Source organism: Platalea leucorodia, assembly GCF_965183815.1.
Source record: "Platalea leucorodia genome assembly, chromosome: 5".
NCBI classification, from domain to species: Eukaryota; Metazoa; Chordata; class Aves; order Pelecaniformes; family Threskiornithidae; genus Platalea; species Platalea leucorodia.
The window spans coordinates 25948696-25972621 of NC_138827.1; the positions used below are offsets into that span (position 1 = coordinate 25948696).

Sequence of the window (23926 nt, forward strand, 5' to 3'; positions counted from 1 at the left end):
ATGAACACTATTTACTGTTCACCATGGGCCGGGGTCTTTTCTTCCTTGGGTAATTACAGCTGAAAGAACAGCCTCTCACCCAGCCCTTGAAATCAAAGGCATGTTATGTCTTCTAAGTAATATCCGTTCAGCTATGGAGAGTATGTTTATGTTTCTCATGTTTAAAAAAAAAAGGGGAGGGGGGAGAAGGGGAGGAAAAAAAGGGAATCTGAGGTTACTGTTTTGCTGGAAAAATGTCAAGACTTGATTGGCAATATCCCGCTAAACCACAAGTTTGTAGGAGAGAAAACAAAACCATTGGATTTTCTAAACTATGCCTATGCGCACTTTAAGAAAATGTGTACCATATAGGTCAGTTATGCTCTTATTATAGCTGTGGCAAACGTACATATAATTGAAATACGGAAATACTACCCCATGCTGTTCAATGAATGAAGGGAAAACAAATCTTTATTATTCCTGGGTTCACATAATATATAGGAACACTATTGTCTTTTTTTTTTTTTTAAAGCTAGTTTTAGCTTTCAGATGTATTTTATTGTCTGTGGGAACATGTGTTTTACAGACCTGTCATGTGAAAGCTATTAACAAGAGGAACTGGAGAAATAACAATAAGCCACGTAACCGTGGCATGTCTACTCCCCGAGTTCAACTGTTACGCCGCTGCTTCAAGTGCATATGAAATTGGATCGTGCCAAGTGACGTTAGCTCTTCTGCAATTTTTCATTGGGAAACTAAGGATTTTTTAAGCGGCCTATTAATATTGGATTGCTGGCATCAGAGGCACATTTTGGGGCCAAGCTGGCTAGGCATCAAAACAGTTAAATAGTGGCATGACGATCAACTGGATTCACACAAGATGTCCAATTTTATTTACCAAATCTGAACTGGGCAGGCGGTTCTGAAACCTTTGCTTGCCGGTTCACACATGCAGTGGAAACCATGCTGCCCTGCCAAGTGCCGTGGGGCCCAGCGCTTGTGATTAGCCCATTTCCAGAGTTTTTAGAGAGGATCTGAAAGGGGTCCTGAGCGGTGGCGCTGGCTGCTCTTGGGTACCTGAGAGGCTGCAGGTCTGTATGTGGTTGTCCCTGCTCCCATGGAGCAGATGATGGGGACTTTCCCTTTTCTTAAGACTAACAAAACCCTCTAATAATCCTGGATTAGGCAAACATTAACAAGTAGGAAAAGGAGCCAAAATAGATTGTGCAAAGTGAAATACAGAAAGTGGTTCGCGTGGAGATGAGGAACATTGTTTTGATGACGCTTTTTAACTCCTTGGATGGTACCTTTGCTAATCACATCTAGCAGACCACGATCACTGAAAATGTCCTGTGGGCAAATTTCACTGAAACCCAACAGCACTTCATTTTATATATATATATATAGATATATTTTATTTTAGAATTTTAGAAGGAGAAAACCCTCTGATGTCTTGGACTTCTTGCTGTGTAAACAAAGCCACAGATACTTAAGCAAGTTAGTGGTTTAACAAATATTCCCTAGTGCTTTCCATAGGATCTGGGTGTGAGACCTGTTGTCTTGGCCCAAGGACAGTTTGAACCACTCTGTGTTTGTTTTCCCCTTACCTAGGTTTCACTCTGCAAGTGGGAGGAGAGTTTCCTGTACCTTGTGGTTTGTGATTTACTCTGAACACTGGTTTCAATGAATTTGGGCCTTATTTTGGTGGGGATGTACTGCTCCTCTCCGTGATGGGCTTGATAGCAAAGATGGATGGGGAAACTGAGGCGAAGGGAAGGAGGGTGCCCTGCCCAAGGTAATGTCATGGCTGGGATATACCCCAGGGCTCTCCTTCCAGGTTTGAGGCAATGCTGTGTTTCTCTGAAAGACTTAGAAGAATATGGGGTTACAGACATAGAGCAATTTCGAGGTGTCCTCTCCATAGTGTGTGTCGTAACCCATCACCTCATGTTTTTGAGCACATCTGCTCCACGGCTGGTGCAAAGGTCTAGCTGAGCTGTGCAGATGCAAGTCTCCTGCACGGGGGCTCACGAACAGCATATAAAAACAGATTTCACATGGCTCTAATGTGATTGAAGGTGAACGGGCTCCGATGGGAGTTCAGCAGCTCTTGTGGATGGGCTGGCTGGTTGCATGCTCAGGTGCCCCTTGCACGATGGGCCAAGGATGGGTGTCCCACAGCTACTCAAAGCACGTAGTCTTATGGCATTAGTAGGTACAAACATACATATAACCTGTAAATACAGAGAGGAGGGAGCTGAGGAAGGCTTCAGAGGCATACAAATAATGGGGATGAAGTGTAGCTGGGCTGACCAGGTAGGAGAAGCTGTGCTGATACTCGATCCTCCAGTGTTTGTTTGCACAGCTCCGGGCTGCCCTGCCACGGGGCCCTCAGCAAAGCATTGGGCCCTCCCCGGAGAAAAGAGCCAGATTCATTTTCATGGCTTTTTGCAGAGGGATTGCTTTAGGGGTCCATTCCTGTAAGTTAATATTTGCAGTGCACAAGGCTTAACTGAAACCAGGCAGTGCAGACATCTGATAACCATAACAGAGGAGATGCTTTTCCCCTGCAAGAGCAACTTGGAAAAACAAATCCCAATGGTATTCCCTTTGGAAAGATAGCAATATGAAAAGAAAAGCATCAGGAATGGTGCTGCATGGTTTGCAAGGGGTTTTCTAGTGGGGTCTTTTGTTGTTGTTGTTGTTGTTGCGAGTTGCTTTTGTTTGTCTGTGTTGCTGATGGGTTTGCTTATTGTCTCCCCTTCTTTCTAGCTGGGTTGCCCTTCCTCATCATTGAAACGAGCACAATCCAACCCTACCAGCGGGGCTTCTACTGTGATGATGACAGCATCAGGTACCCGCTGAAGACGATGGAGACAATCAACGACGCAGTGCTGTGTGCTGCGGGCATCCTCATTGCCATTCTTGCCGTAAGTACCACCTCTGAAACCTCCTCTCCTGTCCCTTGGGCATCCTTGATGGCTTTTTGTCACCTCTTTAGCTGATGGCACCAATGGCCAGTCAGTGTTGGGGGTTTAACTCTGTCTTGATGCTATGTCCGTACTATCTACCAAGGTGCACATCTCCTCTACGATTATCTGACTTCCGCATGAGCAGTAAACATTTGCAAATGAAAGCTTGTAATGGGGAGGAATGAGACTCTTGAAGCCCGTAAACAGGCCCAAAGCTGTTTGGGCAAGTCTGTGAGCTGCGCAAGAGCTTTTTCACCCTCCGGTATGAGTTCAGAGTAGAAGCAAAAAGACTTGAGTGTCAATAAGGACTTGGCATGGTTTGTCCCTATTCAAATAACTCTTGGTATTTGCCTATTTTATAAGGTTTTAAAAAAAAAAAAAAAAGAAAGGATACATCTTTTCAGCTAACCAGTGCCTGGAAAACTTTCACAGGCTAGTATTAGATTTTTAAAGAGATTGTATATTACAGCCCTATTAAAAAGACAATTAAAACCTTCCACGGGGAGCATATTCCCAGAGTCCTCACTGTAATAAGTAGTTAATGCATCACCTTCCCAATGTCTCCTCATCTCTCTTTTCCTGCCAGGTTTCCTAGAGCTGTGCTAGGAGATGATTGCATGGTGAGAGCTTTGTGTCTGCCAAAAAGCTGAATTCAGCCCATGGAGCTGAGCATCCTCATGCCAGCATGTGTCTGGTGCTGGGGCAGAAGGCAAGAGCTGTCTCCTGGTTGTTGGTTAAACGCTTCCAGCTGAAGGTGAAATTCCCCTATGAAAAGTACCTATGTTTTCCTTCTCACCTGCTGCCAGCCCAACTCAGGTGCTTTCCCAGAGGTGCTGCCTTCCTCTTGGCCCTTCAGCTGTGGAGGAATGGAGATGGAGAGGTCAGGAGCCCTTGTTCCCCTCCTAGCTTTCATCTTTCCTCATAGGAGCAATGTCACGGGCAATAGGTATTTTAGCATGGCATGGTGCCTGCTTTGGTAATATCCTGTCCTCAGCCTTGCTGCTTTGTGCTGTGAATATCTCCATCATTTCCTGATCCTCTTCGTCGTTTCCTGACCACATATGCTCACTTAGCAAAGTAGGTCCCTAAAACTGCCTTGTTCCTATGCCCCCTCCCTCCACAAAACAAGCCCAAAAGGTGCCAGACCCACTATTCTATAAACACGGCAGATTTTACCCTGCAGGTGAATTACCCCTGAGTGTGGAAAAGCCATAAAAATGAAATGAAAAAGCCTCTCATTTTCACATTACTGCCTGAGCTATCGGCACGCTGGCTCCATGTGGAGTGTGCTTCTGATCAGTAATGAGGCAGTGGCAAATACAGGAGTTGGAACAGAAACTGGAAACATAATCAGCTGCCTATGTGATCCATCAGCTTTCTACCACGAAATAGCAGGTCAATTAAAAGAGAAAGAAAATCCCCAAAGAATTAGATGTTTCTGACCTGGTTTTACTGTGCCCACAACAAATGTAACTTAATAAGGTAAATTCAAAAGCTTGGTTATTTGCTGTTGAGTGATACAAATGGCTAACGAGGAATTGAAGCAACAGATTTCTTTGCTATGGCACCGCGCATGGAAAATTCAAGTCAGCCTGACCTCTTTTTTCAGATGTAACCCAGATACCAGAATTACTGTAGCATAATAAGAATTCCTTCCAAATCCACAAAGCACTGACTCCACTCCTTTCACTCACAAAGTTTGCCTTCACAAGGCAGGACAGCAGTTATGAGGACTTCCAGGGAGCTGGCGTTTTGGATGGCACAGCCAAAATTTCATGCCCTTGCTTTATGTGGCGTTATGGGCAGTCTAGCCCAGGGTAAAAGGTCCAGGTCATGTTTTAAATGGCTTGAGGACACCCAGAGTGTTCATTAAGTAAATGGCAGAGTCGAAGACCTTTGCTTTGATCAGGATGTGAGAGGATATGCATTTGGTTTTAATACCTATATGTTTACTGACTTTAGGCAAACTTCCATGCAGATGACCCTGGAGGCTTGTGTCCCTGGACTGTGCGCTCTCGCATCTCTCCTGACTGCTCTTCCTGCTTGAAGATGGTTAATTTAATCATCTTGGGCACAGAAGAAGCATGTTGAAGGTCCCCTGGATGGCCAGGGGAAGGTGAAGTTTTCTTCTTCGTGAGCCTCATATGGGTACTGCTGCTGAGCCACCCTGTATCCCCAGACCCAACAGGTCTTGAAAGCCTGTGAAAAATACCTAAGAAAATTTCCTAGATGATCTAAGTTACACAGCCAGATTAGCTGATTGTTTTACAGTTGAAGGTGATACACTTCAATGTGATTAGACACAGAGAGTGATACACCAGAGACATAGAAAAAGCTCTAAAAGTAATTACAGGCTAATTGCATTGCTGGTGATACCTTATGATAACGATAAAATGGGCATGAGAACCAAATGTCTGCAAAAGGCATTAACAGACAGAAAAGTTTGGTATTAACTTCTCTGTAGTGACTGTCTTTCCTAAATGTGTGTGACAGTCCCCTGGGAGCTGTGCCCGTCACATAGGCATGGCATATGTCCCATGCGGCTGGCTCGCCAGAAGTGCAAAGCATAAGAAGAGCTTCATATCTTTGACTTTTTTTTTTTTCAGGATGTCCTTTCAGTTTGTGCACATCTGTGCTGCATTAGTTTTTCACCGTCCTGCTTTATCTGGGACGGCACTGCCAAAAAAACAAGTTTACCTAATTTTTAGCTTCTCATTAAAGTTGAGCCATGGCTTTAACTAAGTGGGGAGGATTCATGGCTGCCCAGCAGCGTGTTAGCGAGGGAATGAAGTCTCCAATTTACAATCTGCTACATGTGTGCAATTGCCCAGACCACCAGTGGTGAGAGAAAAATATTAATCCCCAGACTTTTGTTGGTCACATGCCTTTCCCAGGCCAAGAGCCTTGGGTTTACGTGGATCCGTTTGTGAGTGTGGAGTAAGGGCACATCCGCTGGTATCAGACATCATCCTTAATTCAGCTCATTTCCCCTCTGCAAAATCCATGAGTTTTGAGCCTTGTGGCTCCCCTTCTTGCGACTTTAGGCTTTTGGGAGGCTGCAGGTGGTGGCTGTGCCCTTGTGCAGGAGCATCCATGTCCATCCAGGACACCCTGGAGTTGCCTTCTGGCAGAGGAGCAGGAGACGCTCCAACCTTCCTCTGTGGTTCTCATGCCAGTAGATTTTCTGGCTGCCAGCTTGTGCTAGAAGGTGGTCCAAAATGGAGATAAACCGTGGTCTTTGGAGTCTGAAAGGATTAAAACGATGCTGGAGCTGGTTAGCTGCAGCTCCTCAGACAACTCTTGGTCACGACCAGATTTCCAAGAGTAAATCTCAGTCGTGACAGGTAAACCCCGCATGATGGTGCAGCCACACAAAGGATTTCTGTGCATGGTAGCAGAGTGCTGTAGCTTGGCCTTTATTTTTTATTATTGTAATTGTATCTCTCTTTGATAAAGCCTGCCTAGCTGCAGTTTTAGCTGCCTTAGGTCAACCTTAGTTTTTTCAGGCCATGGTATGAGTGAGTTCAAACAATGATACAGCTTCATCTTCTCTCAGTCTAATTGCCATACTTTTCCAGTTTATTAGTTTCCAAAGGTTGTGCCAAGCTTTTAAAAAAGGTAGGCAGGGGAGCCTTGTCTCCTGCATGCCACTGGCAGGCTGCCAGGCCGGGAGGAATATTGCTGGCTGCTCCAGAAAGGGATTAACTTGAAGGCATTTTTCCTGACAGTTAATTTTTACATATCACAGTCCTTGTGACTACAGAGGGGCAGGGATGAGGGGGCGGCCGAAAAAAAACCCCGCCTCGATTTATTACTCAGGTATAAAAACATTTAAAGTAATGAATAAAATCCTAAAGCTGTAAATCTGGAGCTCAAAAACTAGGTGTATAACATGATGGAGAACAATTTAAGCCTTTGCCTCTTTGGGAGAGGTGAGACATTTGGACTTAAATTTCACAGCCTGATTTTCATTAACCTGCCTTTTAAGAGTTGGAATTATGAGAAGTCAGGTCGTCTGCTCACTGACTGTGATTTACGGTGATACTGTCAAACACCAGCACCCCTGTCACAAGAAATACGTCATTTGCTGCCACGCAATGGCAAGACCCCTTGAAATGCCCAGAAATAGTTGGTGTTTATGAAGGCTTTGAGCACCTTGAAGTGGGACTGGTGGCGGTAAATTTTGGGCGAGAATCTGAAAAGTTTTAGGCTTTCTGAATCTTCCACTGTTGTGTCCATGGTTTTCAGAGAGGAAGATATGCAGGTTGTTCATTTATTTCCTCCAAAATCAGTTTGATAAGAGGGTAGTAGATCTGGCCTCTCCTTCCCAAACACACGCTAATTCTTTATCTGGTTTATGTTAAATTTTTTTTTTCTACTATGCTGGTATAGATCTGAGGTGCTATTTCACTTCTGTAAAGATATGCCAATGTGCTAAGCCAAAATCTAGCTTTTTTTCTTGTTTATCAAATTTTTCCATAAACAACATTTCAAGCAGTGCAATCTCTTCTTGAGAGGGAGGAGGATGGAGAGATGCTGGGCTATGGGCTCTTCTTCCTCGCTATGTAAGCAGATTCCTGGTTTGAGATGCTCGGAGCACGAAGAGCTGTCTTGGCCCTGCATTTGCCACCCGTGGCTGGTTTTACACAGCATCTTTCCTGCTCTCTGACCTCTCTTGCATTTCCCCCACAGATTATAACGGGAGAGCTCTATCGCATCCACTACCTGAAGGAGAAGTCGCGCTCCTTTATCCAGAACCCCTACGTGGCAGCGCTCTACAAGCAGGTGGGCTGCTTCGTTTTTGGCTGTGCCATCAGCCAGTCCTTCACAGACATTGCCAAAGTGTCCGTCGGGCGCTTGCGGCCACATTTCCTGGAAGTTTGCGATTTGGATTTCTCCACCATCAACTGCGCTAAGGGAGTTTACATCCAAAATTACACCTGCAGGGGAAGCGACAGCAAGGTCCAGGAAGCCAGGTGAGAGCTCGCGGCATCAAAATACTGGGTTGCTGCCACCAAAATGCTGTCTTACGCTAAATACATCTTGGGGTTTCTCTGCCAGTAATAGATGATTCAAACGCTACTTTTTCTGCGAAGGCTGTAAGTCTGTCTGCTAGTGGTAGGCAGTTTCCTTGGGAGTTGCGGGACTCAGCTGAATAATATTTCTTTTCCTTTCTCTTTACTCCTACACTATTGTTTCCCTGAGTGGTTGCTCAATGTGGGAATTCACTGTAAGAGCTGAGCTCACGGTGAGCAGCTCAAGCTGTCACATGTGGCAGAGCAGAGGGCTTCTCCACCAAGGAGGCTCCATGCAGGCAGGGCTGCCAGCACCTCCCCTTCGAGCTCTCTATCAAATCCATCAGATGCTCAATTTTGATGTTTCCAGGGGTGGATTTCACATGCTGCAATTAAGCAACCGGAGAAGTTGCTCACTTCTTTTTTCTTTATGGTTTCCTGGTTATTTGAGGCGAGACGATGAGTTATCGGGCTCTCCTGGAAATAACTGCTGTCCCATGAGTAGACCAGGAAGGGATGAACAATGCGAGCATCCTGTCCATCCGTTCGCTTTCTGCCTTGCAAGCGAGTGGGGCGGATAACGGGGGTTTTAAACTTGAAAGATTGGGGGTTGTGGGTCCCTCTGCTTTGGCACCCTCTTGGTAGCAGCAGACACATCACCATATTACATGTAAAATTATAATATCAAAGATTATAGTGGCTGATTCTAAGCACCTGCTTTGTTTTGCAGGAAATCCTTCTTCTCTGGGCACGCGTCTTTCTCCCTCTACACCATGCTGTATTTGGTGGTAAGTAAATTCAGCCTTGCTTGAGATTGAGCTGATTTATCCCCTGTCCCCTTTCCGGAGGCGCTCACCTGCGTTCAGTAGCAATATAGGCATGATGAGCGTTGGAGATAAAGGGCTGGTTGAAAGAAAGAGCCTGAACAAGCCAGTGGTGGAAAGACCCACTCTCAAACCCTGTGGTGTTATTTGGGATGGAGGCTCCTGGGGTGATAGCTGAGCTGTGCAGCTTTGGGATGTAGCAAAGGCTGCAATTAAATCCATATCCTACTAAATCTGTGGACGACCTGTGCAATTTTGTTCACCCCATGTTGTGGTTTCCACTGGGGAGAGTTTGGGGCAAGCCAAAATGTTGCATCGATGGAGGGGGAAGCTTTGCCGTTGCAGCTCTGTCGGGGAGTGAAGGCCGGTTCCCAAATGTGCCAGCAGAGCAGGTGGAGCAGCCTCTGCCCGCCTGGATCTGGAGCGGAGGGGCTGGGACTTGTTTTTCTTTGTCAGTGAGAAATGGCTCTACCCTTCCTGTGCTGGGGCTGGGGCCGGGGCGGCTGCCAAGGTGCTTCCTGCCGGGGCTGCGGGACGCACGCTGCCCACACCCCCCAAGGGGCTGGACCCGCACGCAGCACTTTGGCAGGATCTGGATAGTGATTTGTGTTTGCTTTTCTTTTTTTAATTATTTATTTTTTAGAAAATCGGGAAAAAGGTTTTGGATTCCTTTCAAGATTTGTACCCCCTCCATCTTCTGTAAGCTCAGACTAGCAAAGAAACAGCATAACACTGTAAAAACATTAAACACGAGCTTTTATCTATGAGCAGTGCTTCCCCCCATCTCTTTACCCTCTGAAAAGATAAGTGATCTCTGGTTCCCTCCTGCCCTTTCAGCCCTGGATCCCCCCTCCCTGTGAGCAATTTCTGTAATTTAATTACTCAACTTTCCAGGCTGTTGGGGGTGGCGTATTAAACTCTTTCCTCATTTTCCCCCTTTTTTTGTTCTTGGAAAACTTTTTAATTTCTTCAGTAAACATTTTGGCTGTTTCCTCCCAGTTGCGTTACAATGCAGAGTCATTCCGGCGATGCTTCGCAGGAGGCTCAGCCCTCTGTTGCTGCCATCGCAAAACTTTTTGAGTTGAGTTTGGAAACCATCACTCACACCAGCATTTATTTATTTCCAAGGAGCTCTGTGGACAGTCAGATAAGTCAGCCCCAAGATGCTTTCAAGCCTGGCATCTGGAAACAGTGAGGACTGCCACTCCCTATTAAGTCAGTTTCTCTCCAAATACTCAGTAAGATTTGGGTTCTTCCAGGTGTTTTTTAGGAGATGCTGCTCCCGGGCCTTTTTGGAAGCAAGCCCAATGTTTTACCTTTTGCACAGGATCATGCCCTGCAGCATCCTTCAGGGTAGGGGACAAACCGGGGGGGCTGTGCCCAGCTGGGCAAGCACTCACCGCCTCCCTGCGTTTCCCCCCTGCTCACTTCAGCAGTGGCTGCCCAAAGTCGCCAGGGCTTGACCCTGTTTCCACAGGGTGTGCTGTACAGACCATGTTGCTTTGCCAGGTTTTTTTCCATGTTTTCTGAAAAGCCAGTGGTTACAGAGCAAGCAAGAAACGAAATGGCCTGTGGCAGCACAGCAGGAACAGTGGTCCAGGGGACCACTGGCAGGAGGTGCACTGGAGACCCCAAAACTACTTTGCACCAATGCCTGCTGCCTGATTTTCTTTTTAACTTTGCAGCAGGCTTCAAAAGTGGCGTTTAGCTCCTGCGTAACACTTCAGAGCAGAAAGCTGTCTCTGATCTCTCTTTGCTGCCTTTCTTCATCCCCATATGGGAGCACTCGGGCTATCAGCAGCCTCTGCCCTTCTCCCTGCCTGATCCAGGACAGCAGGCTGATCCACTTATCCCTCTTCATGGAGGGGTTTTGACACCCACTCCCTTAAGAATTATTTTGTTTTATTTTTTCCTTGTCCCAAAAACTGGGATCAGCAGGTTCCACCTGACCAGCTGTTCAGTTGCCTTGTGCCTTAAAAAGTCAGGGGAAAAAATTACACCAAGTGCTCTGTCATAAATTGAAAGGAGAAAAAGGCAACTTGAGACAAGCCAGTGTGATACGGTGTATACTGGAGGCAAGGAAATGATGATCTTAAGGGTCTTTTCCAACCTAAATGATTCTATGATTCTAACTTGTCTCTCAGCACTCTGCTCTCCATCACTCCGGCTCCCCTGCCAGAGCCTGAATGAGAAATCTCATAGAAAAAGGGAGGCAGAGAATCTGTCACATCGGAGAGGCTGGTAATACCCCAAAATAATTAAAACAAAAATTAAAAAATTAGGTTATAACAACCCAGAGGGATTTTATTTAATGCAAAATAAACCCTGCTCTCTTGCCCAGCTCAGTGATCGAGTGAGTGTTTGGAAGCCTGGTTAGAAACATGGCATCCCCCATGCCAGCACCTGCAGGAGGTGGGTTTGATAGATTTAATCAGGGAATCATCTCAATCAAAACAAAATGGTTGTTCTCTGGTTCCTGGGAAGCGAGGGCTGTGCCACAGCAGGTTGCTGCTAGCACTTTGGGTACCAGGAGTTTGCTGGGACCCTTTGCGGAGTGGGAGTATTTGTGGGGCTGAGTGAGTGCTACAGAGGCTTGGCTGATCAGCCATGTCCTAAGTGCATTCCCTATCGAACAATACTTCATATTTCAAGGATAAGTCACTTCCCGTCTTTCCTGGCATTCCCTGGCTTCACTCTTAGAGCCCATTCTTGAATTATAATGTTTTCAAGTTTGCCTCACCTGATGGAGATGGGTGCCAGAAACCTTTAGTTGATCTATTAAAAGATACCCATATTCCCACACATCCCATGGGGCTTTGCCTGCACTGTGGGGCTGGATTTGCCCAGATGTTTGGTGGCCAGTGGATTGGTGACCACAGTTTCCCCATCGCCTGGCACAGCAACAGTACCCTGCAGTATCCATCAGGGAGAAAGCAGTTTGGCCCTAGGCTCCCCGTAGGAAAACAAGGATAGATGGCAAGCCCCGGAGGGCTTTGAGCGAAAAGTCCCAGGGAAAGGCACTTGCAACACAGTAAAACCTCCTGGGATTTAGTTCTAAACACTGAGACTTCGGGGTTAAGTTTCTCACAGCCTTCTTGTCACCAAGAATACCCAATTAACATCAGGCCTTTGTATAAAAAATTTAAAAGGGGAAATTACACTTGGATAATCCTCTTTGTCTTAATTTTCCTTGCTTTGTTACTCGTTGGCTGCGCGAGCCCATAATACATATTTATAGCAGGCTGAGGAAAGAGGAGGTATGCAACAGCTTATTCCATGCAGCCCCCTGGACCTGACCCACACCTCTCAGTTTTGTTTTGCTGGATGTCGGGAGTCTTTGCAGAGAGCGATGGGGGCTTTCCACTCCCCTCAAGCACGTGAGACTATAATGCTAATTATTCTTTTTTTTACGGCATCAGGTTGTCTGAAACTACACAGAGGATGCAGAAAAACAAAATTAATGTCAGAAAAGTTTAAATATGTCTCAGCAACGCTGGGGGAGTAAAACAGGGTAGCTTGCGTATTTAATGTGCATTGGTGGATGAGGTTGAAGACTTCAGATCAGAATGGGGTTTAGTGTGTTCTACTCATTTATATGAAAAATTAGAGATGTTGCTGGTTTTGTGTATCTGAGTGAGCGTGAAGCTTTGCACTGGGGTTTCTTGCTGAAAAGTGGAGAAGGTCCCAGTGCCCTCGTGCTGCTGAGCAATGATGTACCCATGTGAAGGAAACTCTGTGGTGGCTGTAGACTTGGAGTCAAGTCTAGTGGTGACCTGAGTAAGCGAATAAACTGGAATTACATCAGAGGCCAGGGCCGAGGTGTGAACTGTGTTGCTGAACTGATGGGGATATTCCCGATGGGGTGGGAGGATGCTGTACATCCAGCAAAGGCAAGGAAGAGGCAAACAACACATCCCTTTGGTGCTGGGAGGTCTTTGCTCTTCTCCTGTCCTTGTCCCCTGGCCATCTTGGGTGCTAAAAGCCGAATTCTGCAGTTCCCCTTCCTCCAGCTGGGTTTGCCCAGCCAGGGCAGTGCGTTACGCCAGGGTGAGTTTGGGTTTGAGAGGTTTTGGCCCCATACCACTTTGGGTACCGCTCTGTTTGCAGGTGGGGCTGGAGATGGAGGTAACTTCAGGTCAGACAGTCAGAAACAAGACCAGCCATTTCTCAGAAGGAAACCTTAGCTGTGACTAAGGGACGTGGTTAATCGAGTTCAGCCTTGCAGTGGGGAGAGCGTGAACAGGACAGGATTTCTGGATGACAGAAAGCCCCGGGAGGCTGGAGGTGATGCTTTTAGCCCATGTCCCCTGCCAGCTCCTCCTCGATGTATTTGCTCAGGGGTTGCGTGTGGCCACAGGCTGTCCCCAGCAACACTGTGGAAGTCCCCTGGCAGAAGAGCAATGTGACGTCCTTCAAGCCATCTGCTTTGTGGTAACTCAGCCTCTGCCAGGAGACAGTGGATGGGAGCTCCAAATAACTCCTGCTCTGTGTGATCCCATTTCATTTCATCCATACTTGCTCCTGTTGATGCTCCTCCTGACTTTTGCTGCCCTGTGATGGTCTGTGGTGGAAATAACCCTGGTTGTGGTGTTACTCCTCCATCGCCTCCCAGGAAGGGCTCCATCCAGCTGTTCCCATCCAAATCTGGCAGTCCTTAGCAGGCAGCACTTCAGATTTGCTCCCAGGTTTTAAAAAAAAAAAAGTCAAAAGCAGGTTTTCAGATAAATTGCCAGGAACTTCCCATTTCTTAGCAATAGCACTAATTCCTGTTTAAGGGAAATTCCGATCCTTTCAGCCCCCAAGCCCCACTTTTGCTTTTTGACCTTCTCTTGTTAACTAGGTTTTTCTTTCATACTGAGGGCAGAGGCAAAGTTTGGAGCACCCTGAGGCTCACCTCTAAAGTACTTAAGGGATCCTCAGCACCCTGGTGTTTGAGCACAGTTTTCAACGTACTGCATGTTCATAATATACCTGTGGAATATGAAAAGTGCTGTTATCCTCTTTTTTTTTTTTTTTTTTTTAATTCTTTATGAATGGGGAACTAAAGAGCAATTTTCCCAAGACTTTTATTGCGGCAGTAAAAGGAGCTCAGTCAAGATCCTTACACTGATAGTGCGGTGTCTGAGATGCATCTATTCGAGTGGGTTTTACTCCTCCAAGATATGCAGGTGTGGGTGTGAGTTGGGTGCTGGGGACTCAGGTGGCACCCAGCACAACCCCATACAGTGCCACACTGCTTTTGTGTGCCTTTTCCAGGGCTAAAGTGTGTAGATTAGGCACATAGTTCAGAGCTGTGCTTTGGAAGGAGCAAGTCAGTATACAAACGTGTTTATTTTTTAATCACTTCAGCTCCAAAAGCATTTGCTTTTATTGTGTGTTATTTATTTAAACTCAGGGTTAGCTTTTTATTCTTAATTTTTAATTGATACTTTGCTTCCTCACATACAGATGACCTATTTAGTCCAAGCTTATGGGATGGAATGCTTTGAGGTCAAAGCTGTGCAAAAGGGACAAATGTCAGATTATCCAGCACCAAATTTCTTAAGGGGTTTGACATGACAGAGCCTCCAGACTGAAGTAAGACGTTAGGTTTCAAGTCTTCCTGGTAGAACTAAGAGTAATAGTTTATAAGATATAATACTTGGAGCTAATTTTGCTCTGCAACAGCATACTGGAACCTGAGTTTTGCACTGTCACCTGGGCTGGGCTGAGACTCTTGAACATAAAAGTAATCCTGAGCCTAAACCATGGCAATAGAAGCGTACTTTTATATCTTCTGTGTGCTTTAAAAATACTACTCTCCACAGATGTTCTCTTTAAAAGGGACATTGTCTCTACACTGAGAAGTTGTATTTAAAGATATCAGGACCCTCAGCTCTCTCTATCACCACCTTCCCTGAATGCTTCCCAGGAGTATCCTGCACTGGGTGCACAAATACCATGGCAGTGAAAATTCAGCCAGCCTAAGCATTGCAAACTAAAAATGCAGTTCCCTGCTAATGAACCACATAGATATTTGCTTGCAGGATGAAGTGCCTGCTGTTAAATCACTGCAAATGACTGTGCAGGATCGCAGTGTGCTATTTTAGAGCTCCAGCTTTCCAGTTCAATGGTGGCTGCATTTTACGTGGAGGAAAAGCACCTCCTCATTGGTGGTGGGTTTTTTGGTTGTGGTTTTTTTGGTTTGTTTTTTTTTTTTTTTTGATCTTTATGGGCAGAACATGCCTCCTAATTTTGATACGTTGATTGTTGACTCGTCTTTCTTCCGAGCATAGAAATTATCACCACAATCTAGAGAACCAGCCCTGTGGTCCATTCCTTGGGCTACATCAGCATGGGTTTGCTGTGGGTATCTAGAGGGCTGTAACTCGTCCCGTAGCATCACGTGAGCAAGTTTGCATGGTGTGGGGTGTGTGCCATGGTGACGTGGCTCCATTCCCAGACTCAGGCTGGTTTGCAGATATATTCTCCAGAATCATAACGTGCATTAGCCAGCACCGAGCTGTTTTGGTACAGCTCTCTTCCATGTTAATTGGCTAACAATTTGGATAATTTGGAGCATCTGCTCCATTCAAATGACATGATGTTTCATTTCCTCTAAAGAGCCAAGTGTGTGTTCTTTCCAAAAAGGGGTAAATATATTTATGCAACAGCCAAGCATACCAAATTGGCCAAAATGATGCTTTCCCCTTATCAGCTTTCCAATTAAGTTAGCTTTTATAGGTAAATGGTGTCATTAAGTTATTTGTGGTTTCAGGGAACCCAGCAAGAGCTTCATTCCTTTTATATCAAGGCAGTGTAAACTGCTCTGGGTGTGTAAAAGGGATCGTAAATGTGTATTAAACCCCTTTCCAGCCCTCTGATGTTGCAGAGTCCCATGAAGCATGCTGGGTCTGATGCAGCACTTCATTTAGGTTCAGGCAGAAAACACCCGCTGTGGCTGAGCCCATGGGCAGCAGGTCCAAGCTGCAGGAGCCGAGCAGCATTTTTTTCCAGGCACTTTTACATTCTCCAAGCCATTGAATGCCTCTCTCCTCCCCAAGCCCGAAGTTTGCTGCAGCGTCCCTCCCTTCCCGCAGCCTTCCTCCCTGTGCTGAGCCCGGCCCTGCTCATCTGTGGGCAGCGGGTTGCCGTTTTCCTGTCCTCTCTTCCCGACCAGCTTCCCGGTTCCCACAGGAACCATCCGTACCCGCCGGCCAAAACGGAAATGGGCCCAAGATAGTCGCGGGGGGCGGACAATGTCCATTTGACGTCATATCAGCTTCGTCTTTTCGGGTCGAGCCAGGACCTTGCTTTTCCCTCGCTGGGCAAGAGCGACTTACCATGTCATGCAACAGGGCGGCTGCTCACTTATGTCCCTGCAAACACCAGGGCTTGGGCTGGGAAACATGATGGCAATGTTAGAGGGTTGCATTTTGCATCCATGTCGTCAGTGTTTGTGGCTGTGTCTGGAAATCCTTTGGGCTGGCCCCGGAGGTGTGGCATGCTGTGTTGATTCTTGTTTTTCCTCTGAGAGATGCTGTGGGTCCTGTGTGCCCCAAATTTGGGACCTTGCTTCTGTTTCACTAAATAGCGGTGGGGAGGAATTTGCAGGATGTTGTATGTGACCTTGATGGACTTGGAGGCTGAAGGAGGGCTGGGGTGAGCCAGGATGCGGGCGGTCCCAAGCTCCTGACCCTGGCTTACCAAGGGAGGGCTGTACCCATCTGCATCTGCCTGTATCCCCTCCATGTGTTAAAATCCCTCCAGCTCCATTCCTCTCTGCATGATGGAGGCCACATGTTTGCAAGGAGTATCCTTCTTTGACAGCTCCCCCCTCCTTGAGTCACAGGGGTGCAGGTGCCCCATGGCCAGCCCCGTGGAGTGGGTGCTGCCATGCGTGCACATTTTGGGTACAGCTTCTCCTTTGCTGCCCTCGAATTAATGCAACCTTTTTGTTTTCCTCTCTTCCCAACAGTTTTATCTGCAGGCCAGATTCACGTGGAAGGGAGCCCGCCTGCTCCGTCCCCTCCTCCAGTTCACCCTCATCATGATGGCGTTTTACACCGGCCTGTCCCGTGTGTCGGACCACAAGCATCACCCCACCGACGTGCTGGCAGGCTTTGCACAGGGAGCCCTGGTGGCTTACTGCGTGGTGAGTACAGCAAACTGTGCAAAGAACAGCAGCAGGGATGCTGGTGGGGGTCCCGGGGGAATAGTGGGTGCCTCCCCAGCCCGTGCTGCTGTGAGCTCACGTAATCCCCCATTACAGCTGGGGATGTGGCAGTAGGCAGCGTGCTCCAGGGGCTCAGTCCAGTGTCATCCCCGTGTGACAGTGTGTGTAAACCTTGTTTGCAGATAGAGTGTGGCTCAAGAGCGGAGCACCCTACCAACCCAATAATGGGTGCCCTGATGGGCACCCAGCAAAGAAGGGTGCACCTGCCAGTGCTTTACCCTCCTCACAAGCAAATGCCGCTGCCGTGCTGGAGGTGTAAAGCAATTCCTCTTGTCCGCCACTAGACAAACTGCATATTCAGCAAAAAATGCAACATTTAGGGTTTTTCTCCGTCAGCCTTGAGCTCCTGGAGGCTCCTGGGCAAAGGGCCCCTTTGCCCAGGCAGCTTGGGGCACTGAAAAGGCGTTCAGACAGGGGAGAGTGTTTCCTTCTTGCCCAGCAGCATTCACTTCTCCAGCTGCTCTCGGTAATGAGCACCAGCTCATTCGCAAGGCTCTCCGCCAGGACCCAAGTGGGGAGTTTGGGGTTGCTGGGATTATGGCTCTTCCCTGCACAATCCAGCCAGAAGCTGTCTCCTGGGAGCGGGACCTGGTGTCTGCCCAGTGAGGGGAGGCAGGGTGCCTCATTTGGTGGTGGGTTTTTAATGTACCGAAAGGGCTCGTGAGAAAACTGCAAACAAAGCCGTGCCCGTTTGTCTTTGGCTGCTGGGCTTGTTCTCATGCAATTTGCTTTCCAAAGAGTGACCTGATTGTGCAGCCCTGTAACTCGAAGTGACATATGTAGATGTTTAAAGTAGGCAGGGTGGGGGGCACCGGGTCAGGTGGCTGCCTCCCATAAAAACAAAGGGGCTGGGGGTTATGGTTGTTCTGTGTCTGTACAAACTCCTGAAAGCAAGATTTTAACAGCTTACTGCTTTCTTGGTTTTGTTGGGTTTTTTTGTGTTGTGTTTTTTTTTTTTTTTTTTAAACTGATCTAAAACTAAAGCAGCCCTGAAGGCAAGGAATTAAGTTCACTAATGTTATACTTTGCAAGGAGAGAAAATAGGTTATTTATGTACTTTCCACTCATTGATAATATTCCAAAGCCAAGACAAAAATGTCATTGTCGGGAATTTTGGATGAAGTATTATTAACTCTCTGAGCAGTAGCTGTTGGGTTTTGCCGTTGCCTGATGCCAGTGTCCCATGCAGGGCTGGCAAATTCAGAGGGGGAAACCAGAGAAGTGTGTGTGTGTGCACAGATGTGTGCTGCTGCTGAAACGCCTGCTCGCAGCAACAGCATTGCAGGCCCTCTGTCCTTCACTCCAATGTTGTCGGGGTGTTCCTCCAAGTCCTGGTAAGCTTTTCCTATCCCAGCAGTCAGCTGTAGCACTGTGATGGCAGTGTTGGCAGCCCTGGGGAGAAAAGGCCCTGGGCCGCACAGGAAGCAATGAAGCAGCTTGCCTCGGTCCAGGTGCCTGAATTTGTATTGTGTGGGTTTGTTGAGACACCAAGTGCACATCACCGTGTGGTTTTACAAGGGGGTGTTTACCTCTCCATGTGCCTTTCTGCTTGAGAAGTGGGATAACAGCAATATATAGGGGGAGTAGGGACCAGGCAATCCATCCCTGGATCCCAGCAGTGGTTTCAGAAAGACAATAGCTCTCCGGATGCTTGGGATGAGCGTCAGGATGCTTCCTGGCCAGGACGAGTGGCAGGGCTGGCCGTCGCCTCCTGGCCCTCCAGCAGCTGGAAGCTGTGCTGGGAAGGGGAGGCTGCAGCAGCACTGGGCTGGTTTTCCTGTGTCGAGGTAAACCAGCATAGGAAGCAGCTGCCTGGAGTTTCACAGGCAGGCTCGGGTTTGCCTGCAAGCCCGGGGCAACCTGCACTGCTCTTCCTAGCTGGCTCACAGAGGGGGCAGTTGTCTCTGCACCCTTTGCAGGCATGGCTTGGCGGCTGGCGACGTCTCAGGCAGCAGCTTAGGACCTGGGCAAGGTTTAAACCCAACCCTTGTCCCATTTCATCAGCTGGCGAAGAACCAGCAATATGCCCTTGTTCTCCCAAATCCAGCTTTGCTGGTGTGAGCCGTTGCCCAGGAAGGGCTGGCAGGCTTTCCTCCCTTTTCGGAGGTGGCAGCAAAGGGACAAGGGCAAGAGCCTCCCTGAGACTCCCTAGAGTTTACACTAAATGTAGAGTTTAGCAGCTTTTTGCTAAAATTACTGGTATATCAGAGCAATTACTGGTATATCTTGGGGGTCCTTGCCCAGCTCTGAGATCTAGCTATTGTGCACGGGATGCTCTGAAGCAGAGGGAGAGAGGGAGGGACCTGGAGACTCATCACCTCCAACCATGCTCCCAGACACTCCTTCCCCCAGCAAAGCCTTCAAGAGTCTGCCCTGATGATAGTCAAGGGCCGTTAAAATACCATAGTTATCAGGCTGTAATTTGCAATAGAAACCAATTGTGGGTTTCATCTCTGAGGGCTGCCAGAGCTTAAATCCAGGTTGTGCTGCAGCAACCACGTTTGTCCTTTAGTGCCTGAAATAACAAGCAGAAGATGTTAGTGTCAAGCACTTCCAGCTGATGAAACATTCGGACTCGGATCCAGAGTGAAATACGATGAGGATTTCTTAAATGGAAATAGTTTTTATGCACGTTGTAGGCAGCCGGCTATGTGTCATGTAGTTTGTCTCATCTGATGGAGAGCAAAAAGGGGAGGTGTCAGGAGGACATGTTCCTTCTGCGGTTGTTCTGGTTAGCTCAGATGAGTTGTTTTAATCTCTCTGTATGTGATTAAGGATTTCTTCAATATAATGAAAAGGAATAGGAATTCTTAAGTGGCGATATAAGATATTGGCTCACTTTGTATAATACACGCCCAGTCTTCTGCCATCTAGTTTTCTTTATGGGTGGAGAGCACCTTCTACAGGAAATGGAGCTAATCCAAGTGAAAAAACTTTGCATGTTTATTAGTCCTTTTTTTGTGTTAAACAGTTCAAGCATTAGGAGGATTTAACACACTGTTTTAACCCCCAAAGATCACCTTTCATGATTCCTATAAGTGTTTATATAACCTCCAGCCATGTTAAAGTGAAATACAGTTTAAAGAGAAATGAAACCTCTTACCCAGTCTCTGAATTAAACCCTGAAAAGCAGCAAGCAGCACAGCAAAAGCTAAAATACCTAGGATGACACTCCACCGTAACTCATTCCTGTCCAAAATAAGGACCAGACTCTGTGTAATCCCCATATGCTTCTTGCACTCAGCAGTCTCCTCCCATAAATTGATTTGTCATGGCTATCTTGGTGCAGAAATTGGACATCTTTTTGATTGAATCCAGCTCTCCAAGGTGGGCAAGTGAGCAAGATGGCATCAGAAATGCGCCGAGCCAGCCGAATGGGGGTTTTACAGTTATTAACGACCCGAAAGAAAACCATCGCCGAAGCAGTTCAACATGCTTTTACACTGCCATGCTGCAGCAAGAGGCCAGACTCCAGCTTGCGATTCTTGGCAGTTTCAGCCAGATCCTGTTATTTAACCAAAGGCACAAACGCTGCCACTTGGATTCCCTGTCAACAACTTTATCAGCTCCGTTATACAACTAGGCAGCCAGACACCAACACATACACCAAAAAAAAGCTGTTTTATATGTCAGCTCCTTCCCTGCTTTTCCATGAGGCAATAAAAGCCGAGCAACAACAGCTCAGCTTCCTGCATCCCCAGTTACAATTGTAGGAGTAAATTGCTACTTACAGCAGGTTCACTGTCTGTTCAGCTCAGCTCCTTATCTGCCCATGCTGATAGTGACTTGCAAAAGTTGTTTCCAAGGATGACTAGACCTGCTGTGTAGGGCTCTGGGTAGCTAGAAAATATGGAGATGCAGAGGGGAAAACCTTTGCTCCCTCCCCGTGTTACCCAGCCTGGATGTGCTAATCTAATATTATTCCTTTGAGCACCTTGGACTTCTTTTTTTCCCCCTGATTTATCTTGTTGCTTAAATGTTGCATCGAGTACTGTGGGAGAAAACTCAACTGTGCTGCTAATTCTTACGGCCACGTGCTGCTCCTACTGAGGCCTTGGCTCAGCAAACCCACAGCTCTGTCTGAATTATTGGTGCTTAAGGATGTCTGAGATGAGCCAGCAAATTTGGGCCAGCAGAGGCAGTTGGCAGCAGGACTGAAGTTTGGGGCTGTGGTGCCAGCTAACAAAGTGATGAGTCCTTGTCACTTTTTAGCCTGTCCAGAGGATCCACGCTGTCTGATTCTTTTCCATTCTGGCGCAGGGCTGAGTTTTGGCAAGGGAGAAAGTGCCCCGGTCCTGGAGGACCGATAAGCTTTGTGCAGCGGCTGCCAAGGGAGGATGTGGAAGTTTCCTCCCAGCACTTTTGTTTCTTATTGTGTTGCTACCTCCTGAAATTGCCAAGCACTGGCTTTTTCACATCCGGGAGAGGGGTTACATCACAGGATATTTAGGAAAAAGTAGTCAGGAATAGCTCCTCCTCTCCTTAGGCTTTGGCTTCAGGACCAGACCCCAGTTCTGCACTGGTGCCTTGGTGGGGCATGAGGAGAGCATCACTCACTGTTGACTCATTGCTGATAACTTTTAATACAACTTTGATTTGAAAGCTTTTAATTGCGTACCTGATGTCTGGCTGAATGAATTGTTTCACACCAACTCCATCCCTAAAACCACTCACCATGAGTCAGGCCAGCCCTTTGGAGACCTTTGTTATTTTATTGGAGTGTGGGCTGTGTATCTGTTTCCTGGCTTTTCAACCCATTCAGCAGAGGTTTGGGTATTGCGCTCTGTGGTTATTCAGTGAGAAATGAAATTGTTCTGTAATGTTGTTACTCTGTGTTTTGTGAGGTACGAGCCTTTTTCTGTATTGTACAGAAAGGTGGTAGCATGCGCTTGGGATTTCACATCTGTCAGTGTTACGGGCAGGCATTCAATAGCACAAAAAGTGCTATTTTTGCAGCTTAAAGATATGTATATATTCTATAAACCAATTTTTGAACAAAGCATCACCCAGTGTGGCTAAGTGTGCCTTTTTCCACTTATTCCTACAGGTGTTTTACGTCTCAGATCTCTTCAAGCCCAAGACAAAGACTTGCCTGCCTCCACCTCCTATCCGGAAGGAGATCCTTTCACCTGTGGACATCATTGAGCGGAATAACCATCACAACATGGTGTAGACCTTCAAGAAATCGGATGGGTGTTGTATTTTATTTTAAATTTTTTTTTTTTTTTTTTTTTTTTTTTTTGCAAAAAATGACTGCTGACAGCAACTACCTGCTGCTCTCAAATCTCATCAGACAGTAGAATGTAGGGAGAGACTTTTTTGCCCGACCAGTAAAGTCTTACTCTGTGGTCTTTTCAACTTGCGACATTTGGATGAAAGGGGTGGTGGTCAACTAAGTCAAAAACGACAACGAGAAAGGAAAAAAAAAAAAAAGAAAACCCACAAAATACAAAAGCCGAACAAACAAAGAGAGGTGCCGGAGTTCTGGATGTGCAATTGGTTTGAGTGTTCATGTTGTAGTGAACGCCAAATTGTTCATAGTCTAATGAACACTAAGGGATTTTTGGAAAGCTGGCCATCTTACGTTTTTTTACTATGAAGATTTCCAATGCCTGCGAGGAAAAAAAAAAACAACTCACGACTAAATTGTGTAGCACTATATATGAGAAACAGCACTGAGTCAAGATCTGGGATTGGTTTGTAAGAGTTGCTTTTTTTCTCTTTTTGATACTAGTTTATTTTTGCCTCCTCTATTCCATACTGTGACTTAGTTTAGAAGAAGCTTGCCCAGTCAAAGATCTCCAAAGGGTCTCTGTTCACACTACATGCCTTTAAGCAGTCCTGAGATGCACAGTGAGGCTGAATAACTCCATCCTCTGTGCAGAGAAGCTACATTTCTTCCTCTCCACTCGCTCCCTGGCGAGGGTTCGTCCTGCCTGAGCCCCCAGGCGTGCACAGCACCCACAAATGGCCCTTCATGAAAAGAGCATCCTCTGCTTCCCGGCCATCCCCCCAAAAAATCACAGCAGACTTTCTGCACACCCGCGGGAGCTGGTGGTTTGCAAGTGCTGAAAACGCGTTCGCACTACGACCTCGGGGCTGAGTCCTGGGGAAACTTTTTATTCTGCAGTTTTGGGACGGGCTGCTGGGCGGCACGTCCCAGCCTGGGTGTCAGTCCGTTTGTGCATCCCCCTCACCCCTCCTTCTCCCTTGGGCACCCTGGTGCACACCACGGCAGGTACCAGGTCCTGTGCTCCGCTCAGTGACACCAGTGGTAAATCAGTTGTGCCTATATCAAGTGTGATTCTTTTTTTCTTTTTTTTTTTTTTTTTTTTTTTTCCTCCTGGAAACCACAGTTTCTTGGTTTGCAGCCCTTTCACAGAGCGTGTTTGCAAAGGGATCCCGCAAAGCATGCAGAATGGCCATTTGCACATCCTTCTTACAGAATCCGTCCTATCATTTCAACTATAGCAAGCTATGATTTTTTTATATATAAATATTATATAAATAATGTATAAAACCTTAAAAATTAACTATGTAAAGTATTATTTCTGAAACAATTTTAGATATATCCACTATGACTATAAACTGTGTCCTGACCTGTGTTATTTACTTTTTGCTGCTTAAAAAAGCATTGAATTAATTTTTTTATAGTCGACTAAAATATTGTAGTTCTGTGGTAGTAATATTTTAATGAAAATAACTACAATTAGAGACATTTGTATAAAAAATCATATTAAATTGTCTGTATTTTTGTAATGTTCCATTTTGTAAAGAGAAGAATATTCAGAGACTTTTGTAGAATACAAAATTGAAGTTTGTATCTGCGAAATTATTGCTGTATAAATGTGCTTTTTAAATAAAAGCTCATAACACAACTAAACATCCCAGTGCAAGTAGTGTTCTGCCTTTGGGTTGACC

The 23926-nt window shown here is 46.5% G+C and overlaps 1 protein-coding gene across 1 annotated transcript in view; it reads left to right on the forward strand.

Moving 5' to 3' along the window:
• Window positions 1-23344, forward strand: part of PLPP3 (phospholipid phosphatase 3) — a 45298-nt gene extending 21954 nt beyond the window's left edge. The window contains exons 2-6 of the mRNA XM_082313636.1: window positions 2752-2909; window positions 7644-7927; window positions 8697-8754; window positions 16748-16924; window positions 22053-23344. Coding sequence (XP_082169762.1) covers window positions 2752-2909; window positions 7644-7927; window positions 8697-8754; window positions 16748-16924; window positions 22053-22178 — 803 coding nt within the window. The 3' untranslated portion in view covers window positions 22179-23344. The remainder of the gene's footprint in view (window positions 1-2751; window positions 2910-7643; window positions 7928-8696; window positions 8755-16747; window positions 16925-22052) is intronic.
• Window positions 23345-23926: the final 582 nt, after the last annotated feature.